Genomic DNA, 27,166 nt, shown 5'->3' with positions numbered 1-27,166 from the left:
AGGGAGACATTACAATTTATTCCAGCAAGTATTGAGTTAATAAAGCAACAACGCGTCAGTCAGATAAACACAAAACAAATAAATCAGAACCAGCGGTACTACGCACACTACTTGGCCGACAGAAGTGTACTAAAGACGGACTAACATCAGCCCTGGGCTGCTGCTATATTTCTTTCTTTCTTTCTTTCTTTCTTTCTTCTCTTTTCTTTCTTTCTTTCTTTCTTTCTTTCTTTCTTTCTTTCTTCTTTCTTTCTTGTCTTTCTATGATCATAAAAAAACCCTCTACTTTACATCAACGGCCATATTTTCAGGTTAGTTGGTTTTAAAGTTTTACAAGAACAAAAAAAAAAGGAGGTTAAATTGGAATTCAGAGTGAGCCTCAGACTGACCTAACTAACAACAGTAAATAAAACGGCAAATCACTCACTACCCTACCTACTTACGAGAACGAGGACGAAACTGACTACCCTCAACAAACTCCTTAATATACAGTCACAACTTTTAGGTATTGACAAGGTTGCCCGATGTGCTGCACAACAAGGTGTGGCTGGTTGGATAGTAGAACGCTAGACGTCGGCCTCTTCCCCTAGTAACAAATCCGCAGTCAGCAGTCTTGGGGATCCAGGAATCATGGCAGGGCACCTTCACACTGAAATTTACATATTAGAAAAATAAAAACAGCATCTTACCAAAGAAGAAGAAAAAACGGATAGCAGAGTATTGTTTTGGCTGCTGACTCTTCTGAATATAACCACAGATGGGCATGAATATAATTCAAAGTGGACCTTAAGCAACAGTTAATCCTCAATGTTTGTCCATAGGAAAACTTTGTTCTCTGCCATCTCAAAGGTTTATTGATAGCGGCTGCTTTTAGGTAGTATGCACTGTTTTAAGTTATTTAATACTTAATAAATAACTCTGTCTGTTCGGTATTGTCTGGTGAATATCAGCCCAAACAGCTGATATTAGGATGATAGTTGAAAAGGTGATTTGAGCACTGGCATTCTTTTAACAGCAAACTCTGCACACATATAGAATAAAGGAGTGACAACTTCTTTTCAAGTTCAAAAATTTATGAACAGAAATAAATGAACATACAGAGAACACCACTATAGAATGCTATTTATCTGTATTAACTCTATATACGTGCTTTTAGTGGTCAGCATGACTGGAAAGGCACTGTATAAGTTCAGTCCATTTACCATCACTATATATATTTCAATCAACAAAACCTCTCTACTAGGCTAGGGAAGCTTAACTAAAACTACTAAGCAAAATTAAGATAAAAAGAAGCTAAGGAACAATGTACACACAAAAGAAACAAAAGAACAAACAAAATAGTTGAAAAACGTCATCAGAGTTGAATCCTGTTTCACCGCAGATCCAAGTTAGAGAACTAAAGTTCATCTTAAAGAACGTGGAATGAGATCGAATTAGCTTAACTAATTTAGGACAACATTTGATATGTGTTTCACCCATTCACAATGCAAACCCTGAGTTAAACAAAACATTTTTTGATGAAATAACATTTCAAAGAATGATTTGCTCAGTAAAATCAATATCTGTAGGACCCATGATTTCATTAATTATTCCTTCAGGAGGCTAGGGGGTGCTGTAGCAATCAGTCACTTGATGGGTTAACCCTAAAGTTATACAAAACACCATTAAGTCGACATTCATCTTCCCTGATGTAATAACGCTCGTAGCACTATCAAATGATGTCGGAGTGAAACGAAAACAAGTTTTATATTTATAACGAACTGTAGTAACCTTTACTTAGTGGTAGCCGTGAGTTATTAAGAGAGGCTAACTAGTGCTATTCTAGTGGACATACGGTGCTAATTTAAAAAGACTTTAAAGTGCTATCTGGTCGTAATGAGCGGACCAGACAAAACAAACATATATCCCATCAGTGTATAAAACTCTTATGGAAATAAAGTGTGTTATAACCCCAAATAACACTCAAACACATCAGCAAAGCTTGGTTTCCAGAATTCTAGGGGAGGGTAGCCTATAAGCTCCGGAAAATGTACTCGGTCAAAGCTTCAAACAAAACAGCTTAAATCATCTTAAATAAACCATTTGACTTTCCCCGCCTAACGCCACCAAACCTGTCTGTCCCTCTGTGTCAGTTCGGTTCACTTTGGGCATCCAGTTGGGAGTAGATGAAGCAGGTTGAAGCTGATCCTTCAGCACAGCGAGCATGCGGCTAGCTCGAAAGGGGTCTGTGAGGAGGCAGCTGGGGTCCTTTGCGTCAGTCTCAGGTCGTAGCAAGCTCAGCTCGGGCTTCTTTCTAAAACACACTTTTGAATATAAAAATCTAAATTTAAGTATTTCAAAGGACTTGCAAATATACTGTTTACCATGCAAAGGACAATTTATAGTTGGATATTTATGTTACCGCCCGTTATACATTTATGCTTTCAATTTTAAAAATATGAAATTGATCCTGTTGTTATGCAAGTAACATAATCATATTTTTGGACAATCTAATTGCAAATAAATCTCAATAAATAACTTTTATTTTATTTATTTATTTTTATTTAATTCATTTAAAAAACGCACAACAAAACAACCCTCATTGAAAAAAAGGTTAAAAAAAATCTGAATGAAAAGGAGCAAAAAGAAGTATTTACTTATAATGTTTGCCCCTATTCACAAAAAAACAAAACAAAAATAGAAATAACAAACTTAGAGGTCTATTGGTAACACACGGACAAGATCCACTCAAAACACCAAGACGCATAACAAAACATCATCTTAATCACTAATATAACGCTTCATCAAAAATAAATTTCAAATTTCTTTTAAAAATAAAAAAAGAATTTGAGTGCTTCACCTCACTGTCAAGATCATTCCACAAACTAACACCCTAAACTGAATTACATCTTTCCATCAGCACACTTCTACATCTACTTTTTTCAGTTCCTTTAAAATTCCATTTACTTTCCCTTTCAATAAACTTAAGACTTGTTTTAGCTGTACAGGTATCACACTTTGCATATCTCTTTTGGCAGCGCCTCGTGCGTCATGACGTCACTGCGCGGCCGCAGAATGTCTTCCTGTTTTCTTGTGCTGTGTGGAACATGGCCGCCTGTGTGCTCGGTGTAACACCGGTACATACTCAGCTGACCACGGAGCCCTGCTGCAGGCAGAGCGCGTCCTGCCGCCATGCTGCTCACCCAGCTCCCGGAGGATGTGCTCTACCACATCTTGTCTCATTTGGATCACAGATCTCTCAGTCGACTTTGTCAAGTTTGTAAAAGTATGCATGGTTTTGTAAACAGGGACGCTGTCTGGAGGAAGATTGCACATGGCTGTTTAAACAGCGGGATCACCCGGAACGGGACGGACATGTAAGGAAACACATGAGAAAACAGCTGCTTTTATTTCCCCTCTGTTGTCAGGATTACTTTCGCAGCTGAGCATTCATCCTGATTCTGCGTGGACACGCAGCTTTGATTTGATCGGTTGCAGAACCGCAGTGTACAGAAATAAATTCAAAGCAAGTTGTGTTGAAGCGGAATTACCTCCCCTGAGTTTTGGCAGCAGGCACAGGACGCCCTTTATCGTTCAGATATCAAAACCTGGAACAAATTGACCATTTAACATGTGGGCTACCGTGTCTGTAGACATAAATGCAGGCAACAGAGGTAGAACCACAGCACAGATCACCTGTTTATCTGGTTTTGCACCACAAAATGTGGGTCACAACTATAGTGAAATGATGTCTTCTGATCCCCCTGAGGAGACCTACACATGTACAATGTGTCTTTAACTAATTCACCTTCCTGTGTGGAAATCTATCAACCTGTGAAGCTAGAACCTCTGATCATAACTGTGGGTTCCCTGTGGGAGGGTTCTTGTTCTGTTTATTTTTTTTCTTTTCAAAAGTGACATGCCTCTCTTATTTCACAGCTAAAAAGTTTTGTTTTGATTTTAATAGCTAAAACTGAAATACATTTTTTTTCTGAACAGGTTAAAAAGAAAACAGGTCACAGCCTCAAGCTTTCAACTCAACACCTTTGCCACATCTCACCAAAACAAAGACCTCTTTGGGTCAATTCAACGATCCATATCCCAGTTTCATACCTTGCCACTGCCTTTCATGCCCTCTCATTCTGATTCTCCTCAGTAAACAAACCATATCAAACCCATCAACTTAAACATTGTCATTGGTTATGGAGATACATTATTTTAAAATGACTTTCTATCAGTTTTCAAATCAGATACATGTTGCTAGTGGACATAAATAGATTTATGTCCACTATTTGTCATTTATCACCATTTCCTACCTTCACCTAACAATTGGGTGTAAAAAATAAATAAATTCAAAACTACAAAGGCTAAAAAATGACCAAGGGCCACTTTCAGCCACGTGTGTGTCTGCTGCAAAGATGCTAAAAGTGCATGTGTATGAAGTGGCAGTGGAACAGACATATTACATTGTTACTTTATACTTTTTGCTACTTTTAATAATATTTGTAGCCAAGTAACATTTAATAAGAGTCTGTTGTTGGCAAATGACCACATAACAGATGATATCTGAGGAGAGCTTTCTCTCCCTGGGTCCCAAAGCAGCTCACTGTTATCAGAATGAAAACATACTTTCATGTGGGCTGTCCTTTCCCACCTGCTCCATTTGGCCTGGTTCTACTCGGCTCCACCCACTTTGCGAGCATTTCGCGTGCAGTTTTTTTTTTTTTTTTTTCAGTACTGGTGTTGGTTTTTTCGTCCCTGCCCCACAGGAGAGGTTCACCATCCTGGCCATCATGGGTCTTTGGGAAAGCAACAGGAGTATAACAGAGCTGAGTAGCGTTGTTAGGCTAAATGTGTGCTGCACCTTTCTGCCAACTTAGTTCTGACCCCTCTGCGCTTACATGGAATATTTAGCACTGAGTGGATGGAGGACTTCAGATTATTATAACCCTGGGCGGCCGCAATTGCTTCTCCGTTGCTGTCTCCCTTCTTATTATTTAAAGACAGAGATTTTGTTTCAAACTTTGATCTCTAACGCTGCTCACTGTTAATTTTATTATATCGTAATGCCTCACTGCTACTTAACCTCTTAATCACCAAGGGGGTAATTCATGTTTTTTCACAAATTTTCTTCATGTTGGCTTCATTCTTTTTTTAATAAATACCAATGTGGAATCTGTTTTGTAGACATCACATTTAAATATTTTTAAAATCAGTAAAGAGCAGATCATATTTATTACATCCTGCTAGGAAAAATAGAAAGAAAATGTATCTTCAATAATGTGCTCTAATACCAGTTGGTTTTTAGATTTTCTTTTTTGTGAGCTGTGCAGTGTCTTGCAAAAGAATTCATACATTTGACACATTTCAACCACAAACCTTTTTTACGGGGATTTAATTTGACAGACCTTCACACAGTTCTGCATAACTGCAGAGCGAAAGGAAAAGGAGGCATGATTTTACAAATGTTTACCAGTAAAACTAAAACGTATGACCCTATATTCCCGAAAAACTCCCATACTACCTGTGATCACTGGACTCTAGTGATACTTCCAAAAAGAAACTTAAGTCATTCTTTTTTAAACAAGTATTTTAGCCTCAGTGGTCCCTGGGCTGCTATGACAGATGTTATGTTGTTTTAACACGTTTTTAAAGGCTACTTTACCTGTAGTTATACTGTGAAGCACCTTGTGACTACTGTCTTAGAAAGGTGCTATATGAATAGAATTTACTTCAGCATCATCTAGTCAATATTTCTGTAGAAACACCTTTGGTTGAAGGTCTTTGGAGTCTGTCTCAACCTGTTTTGCTCCGGCTGCTTCGAGAACCTTTGTGAATATCAGGTTTTACATCTCTTCACAGATCCTGAGTCGGTTTAAGGTCTGGACTTTGACTAGGCCATTCTAACACATGCACTGATCTAAGCCAAACTTTGGTAGTGACTTCATGTGGCTTTTTTCATAAGACTTTCCTAAAGGCCAGATTTATGTACAAAAATAACAGTTGACAGGTTTCCCCACCTGAGCTGTGCATCTCTGCAGCTCCTCCAGAGTTGTCATGAGCTTCCTGGCATCTTCTCTGGTTAATGCTCTCATTGTCTTGTCTGTCAGTTTAGGTGGATCTCAATGTCTTGATAGGTCAGCAGCAAGTGCATCCTCTCTCCGGGCTCTGGTGATGGAATAATCAGAGCTCTGGGAGACGTTCAAAGCTTGGGATGTTGTAGTAAAACCTGGCCCAGCTTTAGCCTAGACCAGAACTTTCTCCCTGACCCGTCTGCTGGGGTTTCTCGGTTTTCATTATAGAGGTTGCTCTCTAATGTCCTCTGAAGAACCTCTGAGGCCAGAAACAGAATAGCTGGTGTCAGACTCTGATGCTGGTCGCAATGAATTTTATTTAGGGGAGCTAAAAGGAGCTATATACAGAATGCACACCACACTTTTTTGATGTTTATTTTTAAAATATTGTACATTATGAAAAAAAACACTATGTAGTCTGTGGTTTTAGTGTGACAAAATGTGGAAAAGTTATATGGATGTGAATACTTCTGCAATGAATTGTATATTTTACAAAATCCAATTCTGCCCTAGGCCTGGAATAAGCCTTAGAGATCCTCGGCAACAACAGTAAGGCTTTTTGCAAGAATGTGATAAATGCAATACATTTTAATTATTTTTCAAGTTTGGACACAGATGTGATTTAGAGTTTCTATCTGTAGAATATAGGTCAACTGATATTTAAAAATTTTTTTTTACTTAAATGTTATCACACCTCGTTAAAGGTCTGTTTGTAAGAAGGTTTCCAGGTTTTTTTTTCTAAAATGGGTTCAAATATTTGAAAGCATCATACTTGGATCATTGTCCTAGTTAGCCATACAACATTCAGCCTTTTTAACCGATGTGTCAATCACTTAATCTGGATGGCATTAACTTGGCCTCTGGTAATAAAGTAAAAATTCATGATGTTATTTTTGACCAAGACATGTCATTTAAATCCCATATTAAACAGGTTTCCAGAGTTTCCTTTTTTCACCTCAATAATATCGCCAAAATTAGAAACATTCTGTCCAGGGGTGATGCTGAAAAACTAGTCCATGCATTTGTTACTTCAAGGCTGGACTATTGTAATTCTTTACTATCAGGAAGTCCACAAAATGCAGTTCAAAGTCTTCAGCTGATCTAAAATGCTGCAGCATAAGTTCTGATGAAAATCAAGAGGGATCATATTTTTCCAATTTTAGCATCCCTTCATTGGCTTCCTGTTAAATCAAGAATAGAATTTAAAATTCTTCTTCTAATGTATAAAGCCCTTAATAATCAAGCTCCATCATATATCAGAGCTCTGATTACCCCGTATGTTCCTAACAGAGCACTTCGCTCTCAGACTGCAGGTCTGCTGGTGGTTCCTAGAGTCTCTAAAAGTAGAATGGGAGGCAGATCCTTTAGCTATCAGGCTCCTCTCCTGTGGAACCAACTCCCAGTTTTGGTCTGTGAGGCAGACACCCTGTCTACTTTTAAGACTAGGCTTAAAACTTTTCTTTTTGACAAAGCTTATAGTTAGAGTGGCTCATGTTACCCTGAGCTACCTTTATAGTTTTACTGCTATAGGCTTAGGCTACTGGAGGACATCAGGATCTATTTCTCTCACTCTACTGAGTTCTACTGTTCTTCAATTATGCATTACTTGTCGTCATTTCAGCTTTTAACTTTTTGTTCTCTCTTTTTTCTTCATAGTAGGTACACCTGGTCTGGCATTCTGTTAACTGTGACATCATCCAGGGAAGACAGATCACCAGCTATTATCATCTAATGTAGAACAGATTACTGGATCAATGTGTGCTTCTGTGCTTTTTGTCTCTCTTGTTGTGTCTCTGCTCTGTCTTCTCTAACCCCCAGTCGGTTGAGGCAGATGACCGTTCATACTGAGCCCGGTTCTGCTGGAGGTTTTCCTTCCCGTTAATGGGGAGTTTTTCTTTCCGCTGTCGCTTCATGCATGCTCAGTATGAGCTCCAGGAGTGAATGCTGCTTGTTGGGACTTTGAAGCAATCAACTGGTTCCCTTATATAGGAAATTTTTGACCAATCTGTAATATGATTGAATTTGACTTTGTAAAGTGCCTTGAGATGACATGTTTCATGAATTGGCACTATATAAATAAAATGGAATTGAATTGTTTGATAGTCAGCTATTTTTATCTGTGCAGATATCCTAATATCCCGCTGAAGGAGAGAGTGAGGACAGCTCAGAACTGGTACAAGGGAGTTTGCAAAAGGTGGATTCTTCTCAGATGGAAAACAAAGTATGTGAACACTTTCTTTCAGTCTGCAACGCTGACCATCTTTTTCTACACACCACCTAAAGCCTGAATAACTGTATTCTGTAATGTACCGAATGTGAGAGTAATTGTTGTTGCTTATAGAAAGTCTTTAGAGTCATCCCTTTTGCAAGTGCTTGATGTGAATGTTTATGTCAAAGAAGTAAGCTACAAGTATTTTTCATAAATCTGTGTATTTTTATCTTTCTCCACCTTGTCTTTAGGCTGTTGCCATGGTTACAGTTAGATGAAGATGTGCTGTACTTGTCTCAGGCTGCTAAAATTGGAGCATACCCTCTGCACCATGACTCCAGGAGACTCCAGCGAAACCCAGTGGAAATCTTTTCGGGCCACAAGGGCGATGTCTGTCGCTTTGTCCTCACAGACTCTCACTTGATCAGTGGCGGAAGGTAGCTCTTACACCATATGGCCTCTTTAAGGCTTTATTTGACAAAGACCACTTGGATTAGCCATTGTGTAATTATTTGGTGAAAATGTAACCAGTTTTAACTTGAACTACTTCTTAAGCCCAGACATTTTCTTCTGTAATGTAATCTGTATTGGTGCTTATGGCAAACATTTTTTAGACTGTAAAACGCCAAGACGATGGCTTTGGCTATGCATAAAACATGGACAAAACACACAAAAAAAATCATCCATTCATCCACTCTCTCCAGTTTACCCAAGTTGCAGCAGCAATAGAATCAGGAGGTTAACCCACACATTCCTGTCCCAAGCTAAACTCTTCTGCTCACTCTCCCGATTGGTAATAGAGAGCTTTGCCTTTTGGCTCAGCTTTCTTTATATAGATGATCCAGAGAAACGACCGCTTCACTCCAGATGAAGCCCCAGTCTGTCTGTCTGTCCATCTCCCGTTTCCATCTGGCCATCATTCGGGAACAAGACACCAATATACTTAAACTCCTGAGTAACTTGTTTCACAGCATTTTTTGGCGTTCTGGCAGTTTTAATTGGGGGAGTGGCAGTTATTTTTTATTTTTGTTATTGCAAGGACAGCTTCATCCTGTGAGTTACCACCATGTCTTCTAAAGAGGATACTGAAAAGCTGGCGATAGTTGAACTGAGGGATCTGAGAACCATGGAAAGTCCCTCAACACCAGGAGGAACCTATGGACCAACCAAGAGAGACAACCCCGTAGTGTACAGTATGTTCAGCTTGGCAGGAAGCTGCCAACCTTTTCTGGGAGGTTGGACAATTGAGATTCATTTGAGCAATCCAATCTTCCAATGTCATAGACAGGCTCATCTTGGCTTTCCTTCCTCTAGTTGATGAACTGTTGCAAGAGAAAAGGCAGAGAGCTCAGAAAAAAATGAGTGCATCCTATCAATCCACAGCATCAACAACAAGGTGACTTCTACCTTCTTGTGGACGAACTGAGACTCGGCTATTATTTTGGGATACTTTCGGAAGTGAACTTTGAGACAGGATGTTGTTTTCCCGTTTAGGGCGTATACGTGTCTGAAATTAGAATATAAGGCGTTGCATAGTGTAAATACGTGCGTTGTACGTGCATATTACGTTTCTAGTGTATATTTATTGACTGATTAAAATGAAAAGCTGGCAATACTTTTAAGTAATTGCCCATCCATCCATCGCCTTCCGCTTATCCGGGGTCGGGTCGCGGGGGTAGCAGCTTCAGTAGGGAGGCCCAGACGTCCCTCTCCCCAGCCACTTGGGCCAGCTCCTCAGGAGGAATCCCAAGGCGTTCCCAGGCCAGCCGGGAGACATAGTCCCTCCAGCGTGTCCTGGGTCTTCCCCTGGGCCTCCTCCCGTTGGGACGTGCCCGGAACACCTCACCAGGGAGGCGTCCAGGAGGCATCCTGACCAGATGCCCGAGCCACCTCAACTGGCTCCTCTCAACGTGGAGGAGCAGCGGCTCTACTCTGAGTCCTCCACGGATGACTGAGCTCCTCACCTTATCTCTAAGGGAGAGCCCAGACACACTACGGAGAAAACTCATTTCAGCCGCTTGTATCCGGGATCTCGTTCTTTTGGTCACGACCCAAAGCTCGTGACCATAGATGAGGGTAGGAACGTAGATCGACCGGTAAATCGAGAGCTTCGCCTTTTGGCTCAGCTCCCTCTTCACTACAACGGATCGGTACAGCGCCCGCTTCACAGCAGACGCCGCACCGATCCACCTGTCGATCTCCCGCTCCATCTTCCCCTCATTCGTGAACAAGACCCAAGATAGATCTTGAGGTCTTTAGTAGTTGCATCAAATGTAAACACTACTGAATGGTTGCGGCTAAAGCCATATATTCAGCTTCACAGGTGGATAATGTGACTGTGGGCTGCTTTTTAGTTTTCCATGAAACCAATGGTCCCCTTTTAGACAAACTAATACAATAGCCAGTTGTACTACGGTGATCATTGACATCAGCTCCCCTGTCAGCATCACTGTATGCATGTGAGCCGAGATTCTCATCTTCGCATTTTTTGTAACAGTTCTTTTTCAGAAGAGCCTTTGCGATATCGCAACACGTTTCACAGTAGTCCATTGCTGCTCTGTAGATTCTGCAAAGTACTGTGACAGCTTACTCACTACGAAGCTTAAGTCAGACCTTGTACAAGTAGTCAAATAAATAAGGCTGCTGACAGCTTCTCTATATTTTGTGACATTGTCCATTCTTTCTGCATCATCATTATGGTCCAGTTTTTGTTCACAAGGCATAGCTCTAGGTTTACTGACCTGCATATCAAACCTCTGGAGTATTTTCTTTACAATCTTTTTTGAGACATTTTTACACAGTTTTCACTCTGTTCAAAATCAATCCCAAGAAAATATTTCAGCTTTCCAAAATCTACATTTTAAACCTTACAGTAAGAACCTCTTTGACACTTTTCAGTACTTTTTCATCAGTAGCAGCGATGATCAAATCATCCACCCATACATCAAGTATGACTTTATCTTTTCCTGTCTGCTTGGTGTAGACACAATAATCTGCTAGATTTGGCATAAATCTTAGCATAAAGTCGTTTTTTTCATTATTTTGAGTATTAAGCTTCTTCAAATGTTAAAGGCACATCACATTGAAGCCTGTAGCAATAATCAAGATTTATCAGCATTTGGTCATGGATTTCTTTTTCCCGTTACATATTCATTCAGGTAACTTAGCCTTTTCCTCAGCCTAGAGGGGTAACGTTTTGTATTTGCTTCTGCGTCACAAATAGTGTAATTTGTGTTGCCCGCCTCTAAGAGGGTGACTGGATCCTGACTCTGCTCAGGTATTTTTTTCCTTCCACTTCCTTTACTCTATGTTTCGTCTCTTTTATTCTCTATTAAGAATTGTCTGTTTCTTTCCTGGTACTATCGGGTATGTCAAACTCATCCTTTAGTATTCGTTGGTTTGTGTCTTTTGTTCTATAATCTTTTTCTTTTCTTTTTTTTCTTTTTTAAATGTTTTATTTAAGATGCTTAATAAAAGTGTAGCAACACATAGAAACGTAGCTGGTCATTCGTATATCAAAATAAGAAGGGAAATTAACCCTCATAAATATTAGCAGCATTGGACACGTATGCGAACAAGGTAAGTAAGAGTCCGTTTCTCTTAGCATAGATCCACTTATCTCTACAATCATGCACAGAAGATCCACGGGTAAATGTCAGTCCCAAAACCTCCAATGGTTTCTTCCATTTTTGCAGAAATATAATCATCCTTCCATTGATGTAGTATCCTACTTTGATCCAAACATGAATGTCCAGGATCATTGACTTCCATATGGTGATGAATGGAGGCTTGTGTCCAATCCACTTCAACGTGATAGTTTTCCTTGCCAGCATTAGAAGAGTTTATATAATTTCTTCCTGCTGTATCAACAAGTCTGGAACACCTCCAAGCAAGCATATTAGTGGATCTACTGGCACCTTCTTACTTATTGCCTTACTGATGGTAACACATATCGCTGTCCAGAAAGTTTGAATGATGTTACTTACATTCCCACATACAATGAAATCTTGTTCCGATCCAGGTCTTACATTTAGGACAGTTTGGGGAGATTCCCTTTTTATATTTACTGTAAGTGTATGGTAAAATATAGACATTGTGTAGTATGTTAAACTGCAATTCCTTGTATCTGTTGCATATTGAAATTCTGAATGGCAGCAGTAACAATTTATCCCAAACATCATTTTGTATTACGCACTTTTAAAGTTATAGTTGTTAATCCTGTTCAGAAACACTTTTTGTTGTACTGGGTAAAATGGTCCTTCCATTCTGAAAGTAGTCAACACATTATGTATTCACAAAAAGGAGGTTTAAATAATCATTCTCTGTGGGAGCTGCAGGCCTGTAAAAACTCTAACCAAGCTTTGCTGTTCGGTCCAAAAGGCATGGATATTGTTGGAGTTTTGTTCCTGCTCTCACCCATAGACGTTATATACTCACACCCTTTGGTCCCTCGTGTTTTGGGGGCATAGCCTTATCTATTAGTTGTCCCACATGCCAATCATTCTGACGCGCTCACGTAACGCCAGTGTGTGTGCTCGTTCCTTTTGAGTTTTCTCTTGCTGGCTATGCATGCACACTTTTAGTGTTTATGTATCCAGTTAGCTTAGCGGCTAGGTTAGCAGTTAGCCACTCATTGTAGCTCTGCTGCTCTCACCGTAGACTTTGAACATGGCTGAGAGCCACAAGAAGCCAACTGCGTTCATGTTTATGAGAAGAAGAGAAAGAATTCAGTAGAATTGAATAAGACCAGAGTGGATTTGGGAGATTTTTTTTTTCACGCGATCCCCCTGAAGAGCGGAAGAGCAGGTAAGATGGTCTTGCACATGCACAGTTATTCAAAAAGGGAATTAGGGAAACTTCCAGAAAAATCACCGACCCTAGCTTTAAGAAAAGTACTCCAGGATTTTCTCAGCCATGTAATTTTGTCTATGTTCAAGCTGTATATAGACTATAAAATGTTGATATAAAATGCTTGTGCGCTTTGTGATCTAACAAAAACTTTTCTAACAGGTGAGAGCCTGTTAGAAAAGTTTAAAAATTAGCTTCAATTAAGTGGCTTTTTTAAGCACACGTCTGATCTGCAGATATATGTAGAATTTATGCTTGGCAGTTGATATTGAGATTTTAGAGATTCAAATGTTTTAAAGCCTCTATTGTCAGTTAAAATCATATATTGTTTTCATGCCTGACCTCTGCCAGCTTTTGAAGTTTAATCCCACATTTTGTGATAAGAGTTCTGGGTCATCCAATGTTAATAAGATATGAAGTGAGCGACGTTTAAACATTGTCTTAAATTTCCCCCTTGCCCAAATCACATTTCTAAACAGTAAATTGTCTTCAACAATACCTGGTAATTTCCCTATCAGATTTAGTGGGGAAATGGGTTTACATATCGTTGATTACAACTCAAACCAAGGCCATTGTCGGTAGTCCACTGATCCATGAGGAGAGGATTCTGGCCTGGATTGCCAGTATGTAAGGCAAGCCAAATTTGTTTGTATAGCACATTTCAGTCCAAAGAATGCAATGTAGTTTTCTATATTTGGTAAGCTCCACCTACCTGTTCATTTGCCATTTGCAGAGACGCTTCTTTTATTTTAGGCTTCCTGCCAGACCAAATAAAATCTAACATAGCTTTATTTATTACTTTGATATCTTCTGGTTTTAAATTCACAGATAGCATAGATATAGGGTAAACACTGCAAAAACGGAACTAAAAATAAGTAAAATTTTCTTAAAATTAAGATGATCTGCCAATAGAATAAGATTTGTGCACTTAAAATAGGAAGAATTCATCTCCATCATCTTATTTCAAGTGCAGGATGTCTAATTATCTTAATTTAGGGGTCAAAATACTAATTCCATTGGCAAATAATCATATTTACCTGCTCAGATCAAGGACAAAAGCACTATGTTTAAGAAAATTTTTTTAGATCCGTTTTTGCAGTGTATTATTTTTGGCAGTACAGACATCTTAATAAGATTAAAACTTCTTAAAAATGACAATGGTGTAACAATTACTGCAGGGGAACCCGATATTCAGCCAAACACAGAGTTACGATTGAAAGGTTTATTGAAAGTGTTGAGCAGTAGAAGGTGAGGCAGCCAGGCAAGCAGTAGCAGACTTGGCAGAAGAATCCTGGTTGAAAGTGCTGATTTGCAGGAATGAGCAGACGACTAGGAGATGTACGCGGTGACAGATCCAAACAGGCCATGTGAACTGGAAAACCATCAGAACAGGCAGAACAAACGGCAGGGACTCACCGAGAAACTGGCAGGGCTGCAGCACGCAGATACAAGAGATCCTCTAGCAGAAGAGTCCAGCTGTATGCTCATAAACAATCTGGTAGCGAAGAGCACAACACACTGGGCGAGAAACGATGAAGAGAGTGAGACGTTCTTGCACATATGAGTAGGCAGAGGCAGGTATAAGTAGGCTGGTGAACAGATGAGCTGAGTAACTAAGTGGCAACAGGTGGAGATAATCTAGAGTGGGGTGGTGGCTGGAGGTGGACTGAGCTGATAGGATAGTGACTGGTGGCTGAAAGTGACAGGCAAAATGAGAAAAGTCCATAAGAGTCCAAAAGCAAAAATAAACAAAAACTCAAATCATGACAAATGGGAGCTTCATCCATCTGGTCAGATTTTCTTGGAGTGCTTTTATTAAAGAGTTAATATTATTTCCATATAATTGGTCAAATGTATCCAAAAGTCTTGGATACATTTGATCACAGCTGGTAGAGATTTAGTTGGTTCTGTTAAGATTAACAGGACGTCGTTTGTGTAAAGCAGAATTTTGTGTTGCATTTTACCAATGGTTAGTCCTAGAATATTCCGGTTTTGTCTAAGGCTACGTTCACACTGCAGGTCTTAATGCTCGATTCCGATTTTTTTGTGAAATCTGATTTTTTTGCATGTCCGTTCACATTTCCAAATATGTGACTTGTATGTGATCTCCTGTGTGAACTTAATGCGTTCAACTGAAGTGTCCAGCATGCACACTCGAGGACACAATGACGTCACATGTAGCAAGCGTCCTCAGTGTTTTCAGAAGTAAACATGGATTATAATGCTGGAACGCATTTTGCAGTCATTAATTTATTTTCTAACCGGAGCTTTCCCTCCATTGACTGCTCTTCTCTTTGTAGTCCGTTATGGGTGTCGTCTTTCTTCCCGCTTCTGCATAGCAGGACGCAGAATAGTGACGTTTGTCGAGTATCGGTGATGTACAGGTCCGATAAATGCGACCCGGCCGTACAGACACAGGTCACATTTGAAAAGATCAGATACATATCGGATTCATGACCACATATCAAAGCGGCCTGGGTCGCATTTGAAAAAATCCGATCTGTGTTGTTCAGACTGTCATAAAAAGATCAGATACAGGTCGCAAGTGTTGAAATAGCCTTGTACACTTCCTTCTAGGATATAGGGGATTCCAGAACGGTAACCAGTTTCTCTGGTATTTGTGGAAAGACTAATTTATTATTTAAATTATTTATTTAAAGAACAACCTGCCCTGAGTGCCTTTGTATCAATCTCAGATTAACATAAATTTGTATAGAATTATGGGTGAGGGAACATTGTTTCCAAATCTGTTTTTCTTCATAAGGGGTCTGTGGGCTGCACTTTGTCTGGTCCCTCAGAAGCTGACTTTCGGGATCTCTGGTGGGGAAGGAGCCTGAGCTGGTGTGTGAGGTTGAGAGGTTCCAGCTAGAAATAGTTGCACTTACCTTGACGCATGGCTCTGGCTCTGGAACCCGTCTCTTGAGAGGTGTTGGACGTTCTTCCACTCTGGAGTTGCCCATGGTAAGAGGCGCTGAGCAGGAATAGGCATACTTGTTGCCCCTCATCTTGGTGCCTGTGTGTTGGGGTTTACCCCAGTGAATGAGAGGGTGGCCTCCCTCCGCATATACACATATGTGGAGGGACTGGTTTTAACTGTTGTTTGTGCTTATGCGCCAAACGGCAGTCCAGATTACCTGCCCTTTTTGGAATCATTGGAGGGGGTACTGGAGAGTGCCCCTCCTGGGAACTTCCTTGTTCTGCTGGGGGACTTCAACGCTAACATGGGCAATGATAGTGAGACCTGGAGGGCGTGGTTGTGAGGAACAGCCCACCTGATCTGAACGCGAACGGTGTTCTATTGTTGGACCTTTGTGCTCATCATGGATTGTCCATAACAAACACCATGTTAGAGTACAAGAGTTTCCATATGTGCTCTTGGCACCAGGACACCCTAGGCCATAGTTTAATGATTGACTTTGTTGTTGTTTTATCTGACCTGCAGCTGCTTGTCTTGGACACTCGGTTGAAGAGAAAGGCGGAGCTATCCCCCGGCCACTACCTGGTGGTGAGTTGGCTCCGATGATGTTGGTCAGGCAAAACGTATTTTGAGGGATTGCTGGAAACATCTGACAGAGTCTCCCGTGAGTCGCAGCTTTAACTTTGAACATGCTCCGAGAAAGGTGGGGGAGATTGAGTCCGAGTGGGCTATGTTCCATGCCTCCATCGTCGAGGCAACTAGTCGGCGCTGTGGCCGCAAGGTTGTCGGTGCATGCCGTGGTGGCAACCCTTGAACCCGCTGGTGGACACCAGTGGTGAGGGATGCTGTCAGGCTGAAGGAGGAGTCCTATCCGGCTTTCTTGGCATGTAGGACCCTGCAAGCAGCTGATTAGTACCGGCAGTCCAAGCAACAAGCGGCTCGGATGGTTGCTGAGGCAAAAACTAAGACGTGAGAGGAATTTGGAGAGGCCATGGATAAGACGTCCATACGGCTTCGATGCGATTGTGGTCCACCATCCGGCATCTGAGGAAGGGAAAGCGGTGCAGCACCAACACTGTTGTGGGAATGGTGTGCTTCTAACCTCAACTCGGGGTCATGGGTCAGTGGGCAGAATACTTCCAAGACCTCCTCAATCCCACCAGCATGTCATCCATTGTGGAAGTAGAGAAGTTAACACCATGTCAACCAGCCTGCGGGTAGGCCTTAGACGTATGCTGTTTGGACAGGAACCTCATTTGCAAGTGGACTTTTTGATGGGAACTCAAGGACAAATTGACAAATCTGTCTATGTAGGATTGAGTCATGGAATATCAAACATCCCTGCATGTTGCATTTGACAGACACTGTTCAAAACTGGTTGGAGATCAGAAGAGCACAGCAGGATTTAAATGATAAAAATCATGGGGCATCGAGATTGTCCAAAGAGAGTCTCGCAGATCCCCTGGGAGGACTGCTGGGCAGCACTCTTATGCAACGTCTCTCCCTCTCCATTCATTTCCTATGGAACTTGTGCGATGAGGTGACAATCACTTGCTCTCCAGCCAAGCGACCAGCAAAATTTGTGCGTGTGAAATTTCCACCTCATACACATGAGCATGCACACAGGGGTTTTTGACACAACACAACAAAGTTGAACAATGTTCAACTTTTGTCGCTGTTGCTAAGCACTACAGCCATTTATCTGAATCAGCTGTGAGGTTCGCTCTTAAAATTATGATATTCTCCAGGCTGTTTCCTTGACTGTAACATAGGATGAACCCGGTTGTATTTTTCTTTTGTAGAGTTGACATAAAAGCAAGATTTCAGTCAGTTCCTGCTAAATCTTCTGACTCTTCATCATTGTGGGTCACGGACTGCTTTAAAAATATCAAAAGCCCTCAAATTTGATAACCAATAAAATTTGTAAGAAACAAGCGATCCAACAGTGCGATTTGAAACGTTACCGTCACTGTTGCACCCCGTGTGTTGCGTCTTTACCGCGGTGGCGACGAAAGCCATTAGTCGTTGTCATTTGTCGCCCCCTGTGTGTCGAGCCCATAACGCATTCAATTAAACCCAGCCTGTGCTTTCTGAATTTAATGTATGAATTGCAGTGTTTTGTTTTTATAGTTCAATGTCAGGTTGGCAATGCACTTTGAAGTGGATGGATGCAACCAGTAGCACAATTTAAAGCTCTACCCCTCTGATTGAAAGAGGAGCAGATAAAAGAGTGGGCATGGCATAATCAGAAATGTTTGTCAGAGCCCTGTGACAATTGAGTGAGTGGTAAGAAATCACATTTCATCATGATTGTGTGGTTTCTCAAACTGAATGCAGGTCCCACTTTAATGTTTTGTGTTTATGGATATCTCAGTTTGGCAACACAGGATTTTAAGAAGGTGCTTGTATTTCATTTAGCTGCACGCAGGTAAGTTATAGAGTTACGTTTTTGTGAATTGTATTTTAATGGTTATTAATTTTAATTGTACTTTGTAGTGTCTACTTATTAATTTAAAGTTCTATTTTTATAGTTTGTGTCCTGCTGTCCTTTTTGAGTTGAGTTGAAATAATTGTTTTTTTGTTAGTCCGCCCAACTTTGCAAGACTTAGGACTGAGTCTTGTAAGAGCGGACAAAGCTTTTGTCTTCGGTATCTTTTATGGTCACTTTTTATTTTAACCTCAAGCCTATATGTTTAGGAGACCTGACTGTTGATTTAATTATGTGTGAATTTATTAGCTGAGGTCTGTTGAATGGTAACCTGGCTGCCATTATTTTATTTCTGTAGCTAATCACTCAGATTTATGTCAAGGTATGACGTTCAAGGTATTACGTTTATTAATAGTGCTGGCTTGTAAAACTGAATTTTTAAGTGCCACAATAAATGTTTTCTATATTAGCGTGACTTGATTTTTATTGCAACATATTCATGTATGTGATCCCAACATTTTAAATCCTCGCACATTGTCTGTACTACCTCAGCAGCAGCTATAACCTTTCACGGCACACATCCCATGTATACATCGCAACCAGTCGATGGGTCTCTGTCTTGCCTGCTGCTCATACTTGGCAGCCTCTTCTGATAGCACCCCAAATGAGCAGCTCTTGTAACTCCTTGGCATGGTCCAGATTGCTTGGCCAAATGATGATGGACATTCCTTGCCTCAAAGGAAACCTGATCTGGCCCAAACAAAAGGACCAAGACCCACTTTTTGATGTGGTCTCGGTCTGCTTCCAAATGAACTCTGGTGCGGTTCGCTTCTGGTCTGAACACAAACCGGCCTCGACCCGACCCAACCCATGAGCCACCATTGCAGGACATCAGGCAAAAATTAGCCCTTAGCAATGCTGACGCCACAACTGTGGGAATGCAGAGTGCATAGTCTCCTTCATCTTGTTGTAAGCATTCGTCGACTCTGCTCCAAAATCATAAATATTACATCACAAGACCTTCATTGAGTGAGTTGCTCTTTACATTCAGGATGATATTCCCACTGTAGTAACAGCACGGATGTGCACAAAAGTACAGCCTGAGCTAACACACCAAAAATAGTCATTTTTGTATCCAGTGGAAGCAACGATCGTCAAATCCATGGCTCTGTTACATGTTATAGTTCACTTGAAAAATGTATGACGTGAAAGTAAACAGCACCAAACAAAACAAAAACAAGTGCAGTTCTAGTGAATACACCCTAAAACTAAGATTATCTTGTTTAGATGTTAGAACTATAATAATCACCAAAATTCTTAAACACAGTTGTCTTGTTTTTTCAGTGATGGAAGGATTATGGTCCACAGCAGAAGAAGTCGCATGTCACTGGGGTTAACGGGTCATAGTCAGGAGGTGAACTGCCTGGATTCTAAAAACGGACTCATCATCAGTGGATCAAGAGATCAAACAGCTCGAGTAAGAACATTTGTACCCCTGTTGTGCTCTTATTTTTTTAATGTGGTGAATCAGATGATGATGGTAACTTTAAGTTAATCACTGACATGCACACTAAATTTTGATCAACTGAAATGTTTTATCTCATTTTAAGTTCTGGTAAGATATATAGTTTAGATAATATTTTTTATGTTGCCTCATACTGTAAACCAAGAATTTGTGGTGTCCTTCCTTTTACCATAACTAATAAAAATATTGTCACTGCTGACATTTGTCTCTCTAGATGTGTACCATGACCTCCAACTCCCCCTTAGCAACAATTCCTATGTTCGACAGAGTTTGGTCTGTTGCTATAAGTCCCACACAAAGGTAAGAGCTTCCTTAGGATAATTGGCTAGGCTTAGATTTGGAACAAACTCAGGCCTTAGAGATCACCTACTAAAGATTAATTTATGCCCCAGGTCAGCTGAAATTCAAGCCAGTGTCAGTGATCATCACCTGACTATTATTATTCCTACCATCATATTGCTGATTTTTCTACATGGGGGAGGGGGATGAGTATGAAAAGACTGACTCCCTTTTACGAGAAAGAGACCTCCATTAGACAGATGGTGAGTCAACATGTCATGATCTTGAAGGACAGATTCTTACTGATACTGGAAACAAAAAACATTTTCATTTTTAAACATTTCCTTTATTTCCCTTAACATAATTTTGCTTAACAAAGCAATATGCTGGTGAAGATTCTCAGTCATCCAGGTCATGGTCATTCCAAAAAAAAAGTAAAAAACAAAGCAACTGGACTTGTTTCCCGTAGTTTCAACTACGGGAAACAAGTCCAGTTGCTTTGTTTTTTACTTTTTTCTTTGGAATAACAAAGCAATATATTCATCAATAGATAAATACAACTCCTCATCTTCTATCAGCATACCAGCTGGAAGTAAAGACCGATTAAATGTTTGTCTCTCCTTTCATACATGTATATGTTTTCTTTTAAATAATACACATGATTTAATTGTTTTTTATGGGTTGATAACAATATAGCATTTGAAACCATAACAATGTATTAAAGACTTGGTAGTGTCTAATGTTTGCAATAAAGTTAGTTATTATCGTTGTACTCCCATTAACACTAGAATTGTTCTCTGTAAAAGATCACATGTTAGGATGCACTGTTTTGTAAAAACTACATTTCTGGTTTGATCATCTGCAAATGGTAAGCTTTATGTTCAGAATTGTTCCTGGCACACTGTCATCATTTTAGTAACAACTGAAAGGTGTCTACAAAGGTAATGAGTCAAATGGAAATGAGCCAGATTCTTTGTAGTCGCAGTGTAGAGCTCCTTTTGATTTCTCAGCCATGTTGACTCCCAGACGGATGCACGGCACTGTAATCATATCCTCCTTTTAAACACCTGCTACTACAGCAAAGGAGCAGGTGGCATCTGGCTGTAGTCCAGAGGTTCCCCACACTCCATCAAGTTTACCTGATTTCCCTGATGCCAGAAATTCTGGAAATGGTTGATGGGTTGAGTAGTTGTCTTGCAATCTGAGAGTTGTGGGTTTGATTCCAGTGTATGAATGTGTGCACGTTAGTGAGGTGAATGTGGCTCTAGTGTACAGCCCTTTAAGGGGTCAGTATAACTGGAAAAGCACTATAAATTCAGTCCATTTACCAGTGAGGAACCGCTCAATCCAATCATTATGTCTATTGTGGTGGAGCTAGTGTTGCAAGAACTTTGCAGGGTAGAAGGAGTGGTTGAGACTCGTCCTGCGATGGTGAATGCTCTGGACGTTGCTGAGACGTTGTGGTTGATGAGCCTTTTAAATGGCAAGAACTAGACATGTGGATTTGAAAACCATGGTGGTAAATCCAGTTATTAAAAAAAGAGTTGTCACCTTACCAGGGAAAGTTTACTCTCTGTAGGCCAGTAGCTTTTGGCTGGTTCTTTGAACAGTGGACCAGATTTTTGCCCATATAGTTATATTATAGTTTGAGGGACCCTTTCCATGTTTTTCACAGTGCATCAATCCATCCTCCATTAACTTATGCTGTTGCTGAAGCTGTAGGGCTGGTTGTTTTATGGAGGTCAGTCGGCCCTCCGTGTCTCCTGCATGGCTGCTACTAGTTTTGACAGGATTGTTAAGCTGAAACATTAAGGTCAAAAGGAAATATAAGTAGAAGTTAACTTTTAGAAATTTCATCTGTTGAGGTGTTGAAAAAAAAATATAACTGTATATGCTTCACATACAACTCATTATCTACATATTGTACTGCACAATGTTGTCATAAATTTGACCTATCAAGTTATGTTATATTTTCATGTTTATATCTAAAACCTCCCCTACTTCCTAAGGGAGAGCCTAACACCTTTTAACCCTAAACGCAAGACAGTATTTAGTGTCTCAGACCAAAAGCATGATGGCCTGTCTGCCTAGGTTAAACCTCAAAGAGCTTCTCAGATCTGAGAAAAGGGTCAGATTATCCACACCATTAATTTACTTATTGGGTTGCTGAAAGAGTGGACTGTGCCTCAGCCCAGTGCATTTTTCTAATGGACACCTGCATTGTATCTGTCATTGCCCAGCGGTCTGGTTAATTAAAACTCTTAAGGAAACCAAGTGTTAGCTCAATGATGAACTTATTAAATCCTCTCATCTAACTTATCCATGTAAGTGGTTCATTAAATAATACTAGTTATTATTCACCTCAGCTTTTTATTCAAATGTCTAGTTATATTACCAGGTTGAATAAGCTTAGACACCATAAGACTGATTAACCCTCTGAAATGTAAAATGTTTATAAGTACTGGAGCTTCAGTATGACCTGTGTAGTGACGGCTAATGTCCCTTATATGGTGGATCATTAAACGTAGCAGTTGATAAGCTACTAAATTATACTTGTTTATTAAAATATAATTAAATATATATATTCTTATATCAGTCAAAAATCTATCAACATATATGTTTCTAAAGGCTGAGTTACCCTTGTTCCACCGAGCTCCACACGGCTCCACACATCCATCTGGAATCACTGCCATTGGGATTTCAATACCACATAAAATGGATAAGCCAATCAGGATCGCCGGGTGGGATTTTCATAGGTTTGACGTATCAGAGAAGCGACTGTTTTGATTCAGGCAACAATGGCGGCTCGCAGCAAGGAAGCAAGCGGTAACATTGGTGCTGCTCTTTCATCAGTGTTGTCAAGTCTACCGAATATTCTTCAAAAGAACACTAGAGAATGGCTTTGAAGGCTTTTGTTAGTGGAAACGATGGTTCACCCTTCTCTCGAATGGGTTTGACAAGAGCTTGATCTTCTCTAACGGCAGCATTACAGGCTGGTTTCGATGTGAGTGGTTGAAGTACCACATCAGTAAAGATGACAGACAATATCCAATCATGTTTAAGGATTTTGATAAGGCCCCTCCTAAAATACATTTCCAATGGAGCAATCACAGATGGATGTGTGGAGCTCTGCTGAACGAAATTGATCTGGCGAGAGTCAGGTTAAAGTAACACAGGCCTAGGATGACACAATGCCACTTTGTTGCTATTCATAAAGCCTGCTCTCTTTTCTTCTATTTGTGCTCTGTCTTGTATGTGAACCCTCACAGATCAGAAATCTACAGAGCCCCTAAAGGGACATTGAAGGGAAATAAGAAAATGTTATTTTTTTCTGCTGGCACTAGAAAGTACCTTTTTAAAAATTTCCCTTCAATGTCCCTTTAGGGGTGCCGTAGAAAGCAAATTAAGATTAAAAATAAGTCATTTTTCAGGTTGAAAATAGATGCATTATAGGACCGTGGCATTTAAGTCTGTTTACAGTTTTGTTCAAATCAGCACCTCCTGTTCTTTTTTAGGTTAGCCCTCACTTTGGGGAATAAAGAAAATGAATTCCTTTATATACAACACTTTTCCATATTCTATGCGTCATATCAAACATAAGACATTTTTCTTTTCTTTGAGGATCCATCCTAGTGTCAGTTGATATTATTAATCTTAAGTGGATAATCTGCTCAATGATGTAAAGGCGTAGCGGCCCATCTGCTGAACATGTGTTTCATCCCACGTCTAATTCCATCCCATCATCTGATTGTTCCTCTAGATATCATCTCTAGGTCTGATAAGGATCATTGTTGGTGCATTAAAATGGCAAGGCTGGTGCAGGTGAGGCACCGCAGGTGAAGTTCCCTGATGTATTGGAAAGTAAACCATTCGGTAGCCTTGGACCATGGCTTTTTTTGTCCACATTTAGATTACTTAGTGTGCTAAACTCAACGCCCACCTTATGAGCCTAAAGGCTCAGTGAAGTGTGCAAGTGTACTTCAGGTTGTTCCAGTGTATAATTTTTTTTTCTCATACTCAATTTAAATTCAGGTTATTTATATATCGCCAATTCACGACATAGGTCTCTTGCCTTGTCCGTTGTCTCTCTCTTGATAAATAAGTGATTCTAATGTCAGAACAGGAATTCTTTTCTTTTAAGATATTTACCAACCAGGTGCAAAGAACCTTTGTGTTAACTGAAAAGAAATACAAAGACAGAATAAGTTATTATCCTCGATGTCAGGGGCTGGAAGAAGCACATATACCAGTCTCTACAGAGGAAACACTAGTATTTTTTTTCATTACCCAATTACGCAAGTACATTTTTCTTAAAACTACACTCTGTAACAAAGTAATCCATCCATTTTCCAACACGCTTTTCCCTCATGGGGTCGCTAGGGGTGCTGGTGCCTATCTCCAGCTGTCAATGGGCGAGAGGCGAGGTACACCCAGGACAGGTTGCCAGTCTATCGCAGTGACAAAGTAATATTTATATAAAAGCACTGAATTTAGACACCTTCTCCATTTACCCCTGCAGGTGGTGCAATACATTATGGGATACCTTACCCAAGACTGCAAAAAGATGCATTGAGGCATCTTCGATAAAATAGGCGTAGGAAGAACACATTCGTGAACTTAAGCGTACTTGCCTTGATGCGTACTTAGAATTGGAACAAGTTAACTGCATGTCTCCAATGTCTTTTTCCTGCGAGACAAGGTTGGCACATTGGTATACAGCTGGCATGACCTGTAGGAATAACACTGCTCTGATGTGTGCATAGAGAGGGTGGCTGGAGTGCAGAAGGCAGTGAAGAGAGAATCTACCCTGAAGAGAGGAGAAATCAGCCAAAGGGGTTATCCTTGTTTTGTCAAGAATTCCTCAAGCACAACTACAAAGATGTCGCATGGGCCAAAAGTGCCTTTGAAACTTTCCAAAAGCAGGACATGATTGTTGGATAAACCGTCCCCAATTCAGTACTTTCTCACCACCACCAGGGGGGAAAGACCTTTGACCTCTAGTAAGTATAGGGTGACGCCACTGTAGCCACCCAGCCAGCTTGAGCCAGCCCTCTCCGACTACACTCCCACTGATGCCGTTGCCACCACCCAACCTCACACACTCCAGTTTCACCCCCACCCCTCTGTCCCACTCAAGCGCAAGAAAAAGCCCGAAATTCATGTCTTTCTCTTTGGTCTCTCCTGAGCAGTCCCTGTGGCTCAGGAGTCAAGAATTCAATTAGTTAAGAAAAGAGAAGAAAAGAGCGAGGCAGCAACAATACAGCGATAAGGGGGCAGAATGTGTGTTCCCACACGCTAAATACAGGGCGCTTTCCCTGGGGCCCACAGAGCCAGAGGACCTGCACCACAGGAGGCGAGAATAATCACAGCTCCCTCTGAACCCACTCATTACACACACATTCTCACACACACACAGCTTACATTCCTTACACACACAGATAGCTTCATGCAGACATGCATTACATGCAGAAATTCTCCCAGAGAGAGGGAGAGAGAAACGCACCTTGCGGATGCCCCACACTTAGTACACACATAAACACAGTGGGAGAAACATCTAGCACACAAAACCTTCATGCACAGTCACACCACAGTCGCAAACAGAGCACTAAACACCGTTCATTACATTTCGGTCTTATACAGGTGTTCTCTGGACTTTGGTTTACCAGGAAGACTGTTTTGGTCTATTTAGTTTGCAAGAAATTAACGGGTTGACAAGCAGCTGCTGTGGAGTTTCAACTTGTTCTAAACAACTGGTTTAGACAGATCTCTGGCCAGAAACAGCACTCTACAGGTTTACCAGTGATATTCTCCTCAACGTAGATCGCTCTTCAGTTGCTCATCTGTTATTTAGTAAACCCTGTGACTTTATATATATATATATATATATATATATATATATATATATATATATATATATAGAGATATAGATAGATATATATATATATATATATATATATATATATATATATATATATATATATAAATGTAAAAGTTGTATGAATATATTTATTTATATAAACTACACATATTGTCTCTTGAGTATGGAATTGAAAAAGAATTCTAAAAGACACACGTAACAATATAACAGCAAATATTAGGTGGAGGCAGTTTTCTTTCAGTGAAAAAGGATCATTTGATTACTTAGAAGAAAATTAAATTATGTTTGACAAGATGTTTTTATTTAACAACTTCCAGTCTCCCATTGAATTAACTAGACAAGTACAATCGTTGAAAAACAATGTAATGATTCTTTGAACAAATGTCAATGCATAGAAATGACTGATACACCACTTTCCACAGTTATGTGCAACCCTGGTAAAGGTGTGTTAAAAGATTTAAAATAAAGGATCAATTTTCAAAAGTCCAAAATCACATTTTTACATGCCTAGAATTTATTCATTTTTGAAATTATCGTCTGAACGGGAAATTTAACAACGTTTTGATTCCTTAATGTTGACTTGGTCCAAAATGGCTCTTTCTCCTATGGTACCTACATAAAGATCATATTTATCTGATTAGCACATAATGTACCTGTATGTCGGGAAGCAGGACAGTGTTAGTCATACAACACATTATCCTAATAAGTGTCCCTGCCTTCATATTCTAATAAGAAAAAGGCCTGTAATCAGTGAAGCAGTGCTGCTGGTGGATCCCACTTTAAAATAATTCTATCTTTCCCCTCGCTAATTGACACAGTGCATACCCATAACACCTATTAAACAGGGAATTGCTTTGAACTCATCAGTTGAAGATCTTGGCATGCTAGAAATAGATGTGAGTTAATCTCAATATTGTCTCTTGTATTATTATTTTATTCTGATGTAGTAAGCTAATATGATTTAAACAGTTTCCATACCAATAGCTAATGCACAGAGCTGGACTCATAATGATGAGGTTAGCTCAAAGA

The 27,166-nt window shown here is 40.1% G+C and overlaps 1 protein-coding gene across 2 annotated transcripts in view; it reads left to right on the top strand.

Moving 5' to 3' along the window:
• Positions 1-3,067: 3,067 nt before the first annotated feature.
• The window catches only part of LOC105917306 (F-box/WD repeat-containing protein 4), an 82,715-nt gene continuing 58,616 nt past the window's right edge, over positions 3,068-27,166 (top strand). For both annotated transcript variants that reach the window (XM_036130674.1, XM_012852075.3), the window contains exons 1-5: positions 3,068-3,356; positions 8,179-8,274; positions 8,514-8,699; positions 19,800-19,932; positions 20,195-20,280. In XM_036130674.1, the coding sequence (XP_035986567.1) occupies positions 3,172-3,356; positions 8,179-8,274; positions 8,514-8,699; positions 19,800-19,932; positions 20,195-20,280 (686 nt within the window). In that variant the 5' untranslated portion in view covers positions 3,068-3,171. The remainder of the gene's footprint in view (positions 3,357-8,178; positions 8,275-8,513; positions 8,700-19,799; positions 19,933-20,194; positions 20,281-27,166) is intronic.

This window comes from Fundulus heteroclitus, unplaced genomic scaffold (assembly GCF_011125445.2).
Source record: "Fundulus heteroclitus isolate FHET01 unplaced genomic scaffold, MU-UCD_Fhet_4.1 scaffold_37, whole genome shotgun sequence".
NCBI lineage: Eukaryota > Metazoa > Chordata > Actinopteri > Cyprinodontiformes > Fundulidae > Fundulus > Fundulus heteroclitus.
Note: the sequence above shows the minus strand (reverse complement) of the source record. Positions and strands in the feature narration are given on the sequence as shown.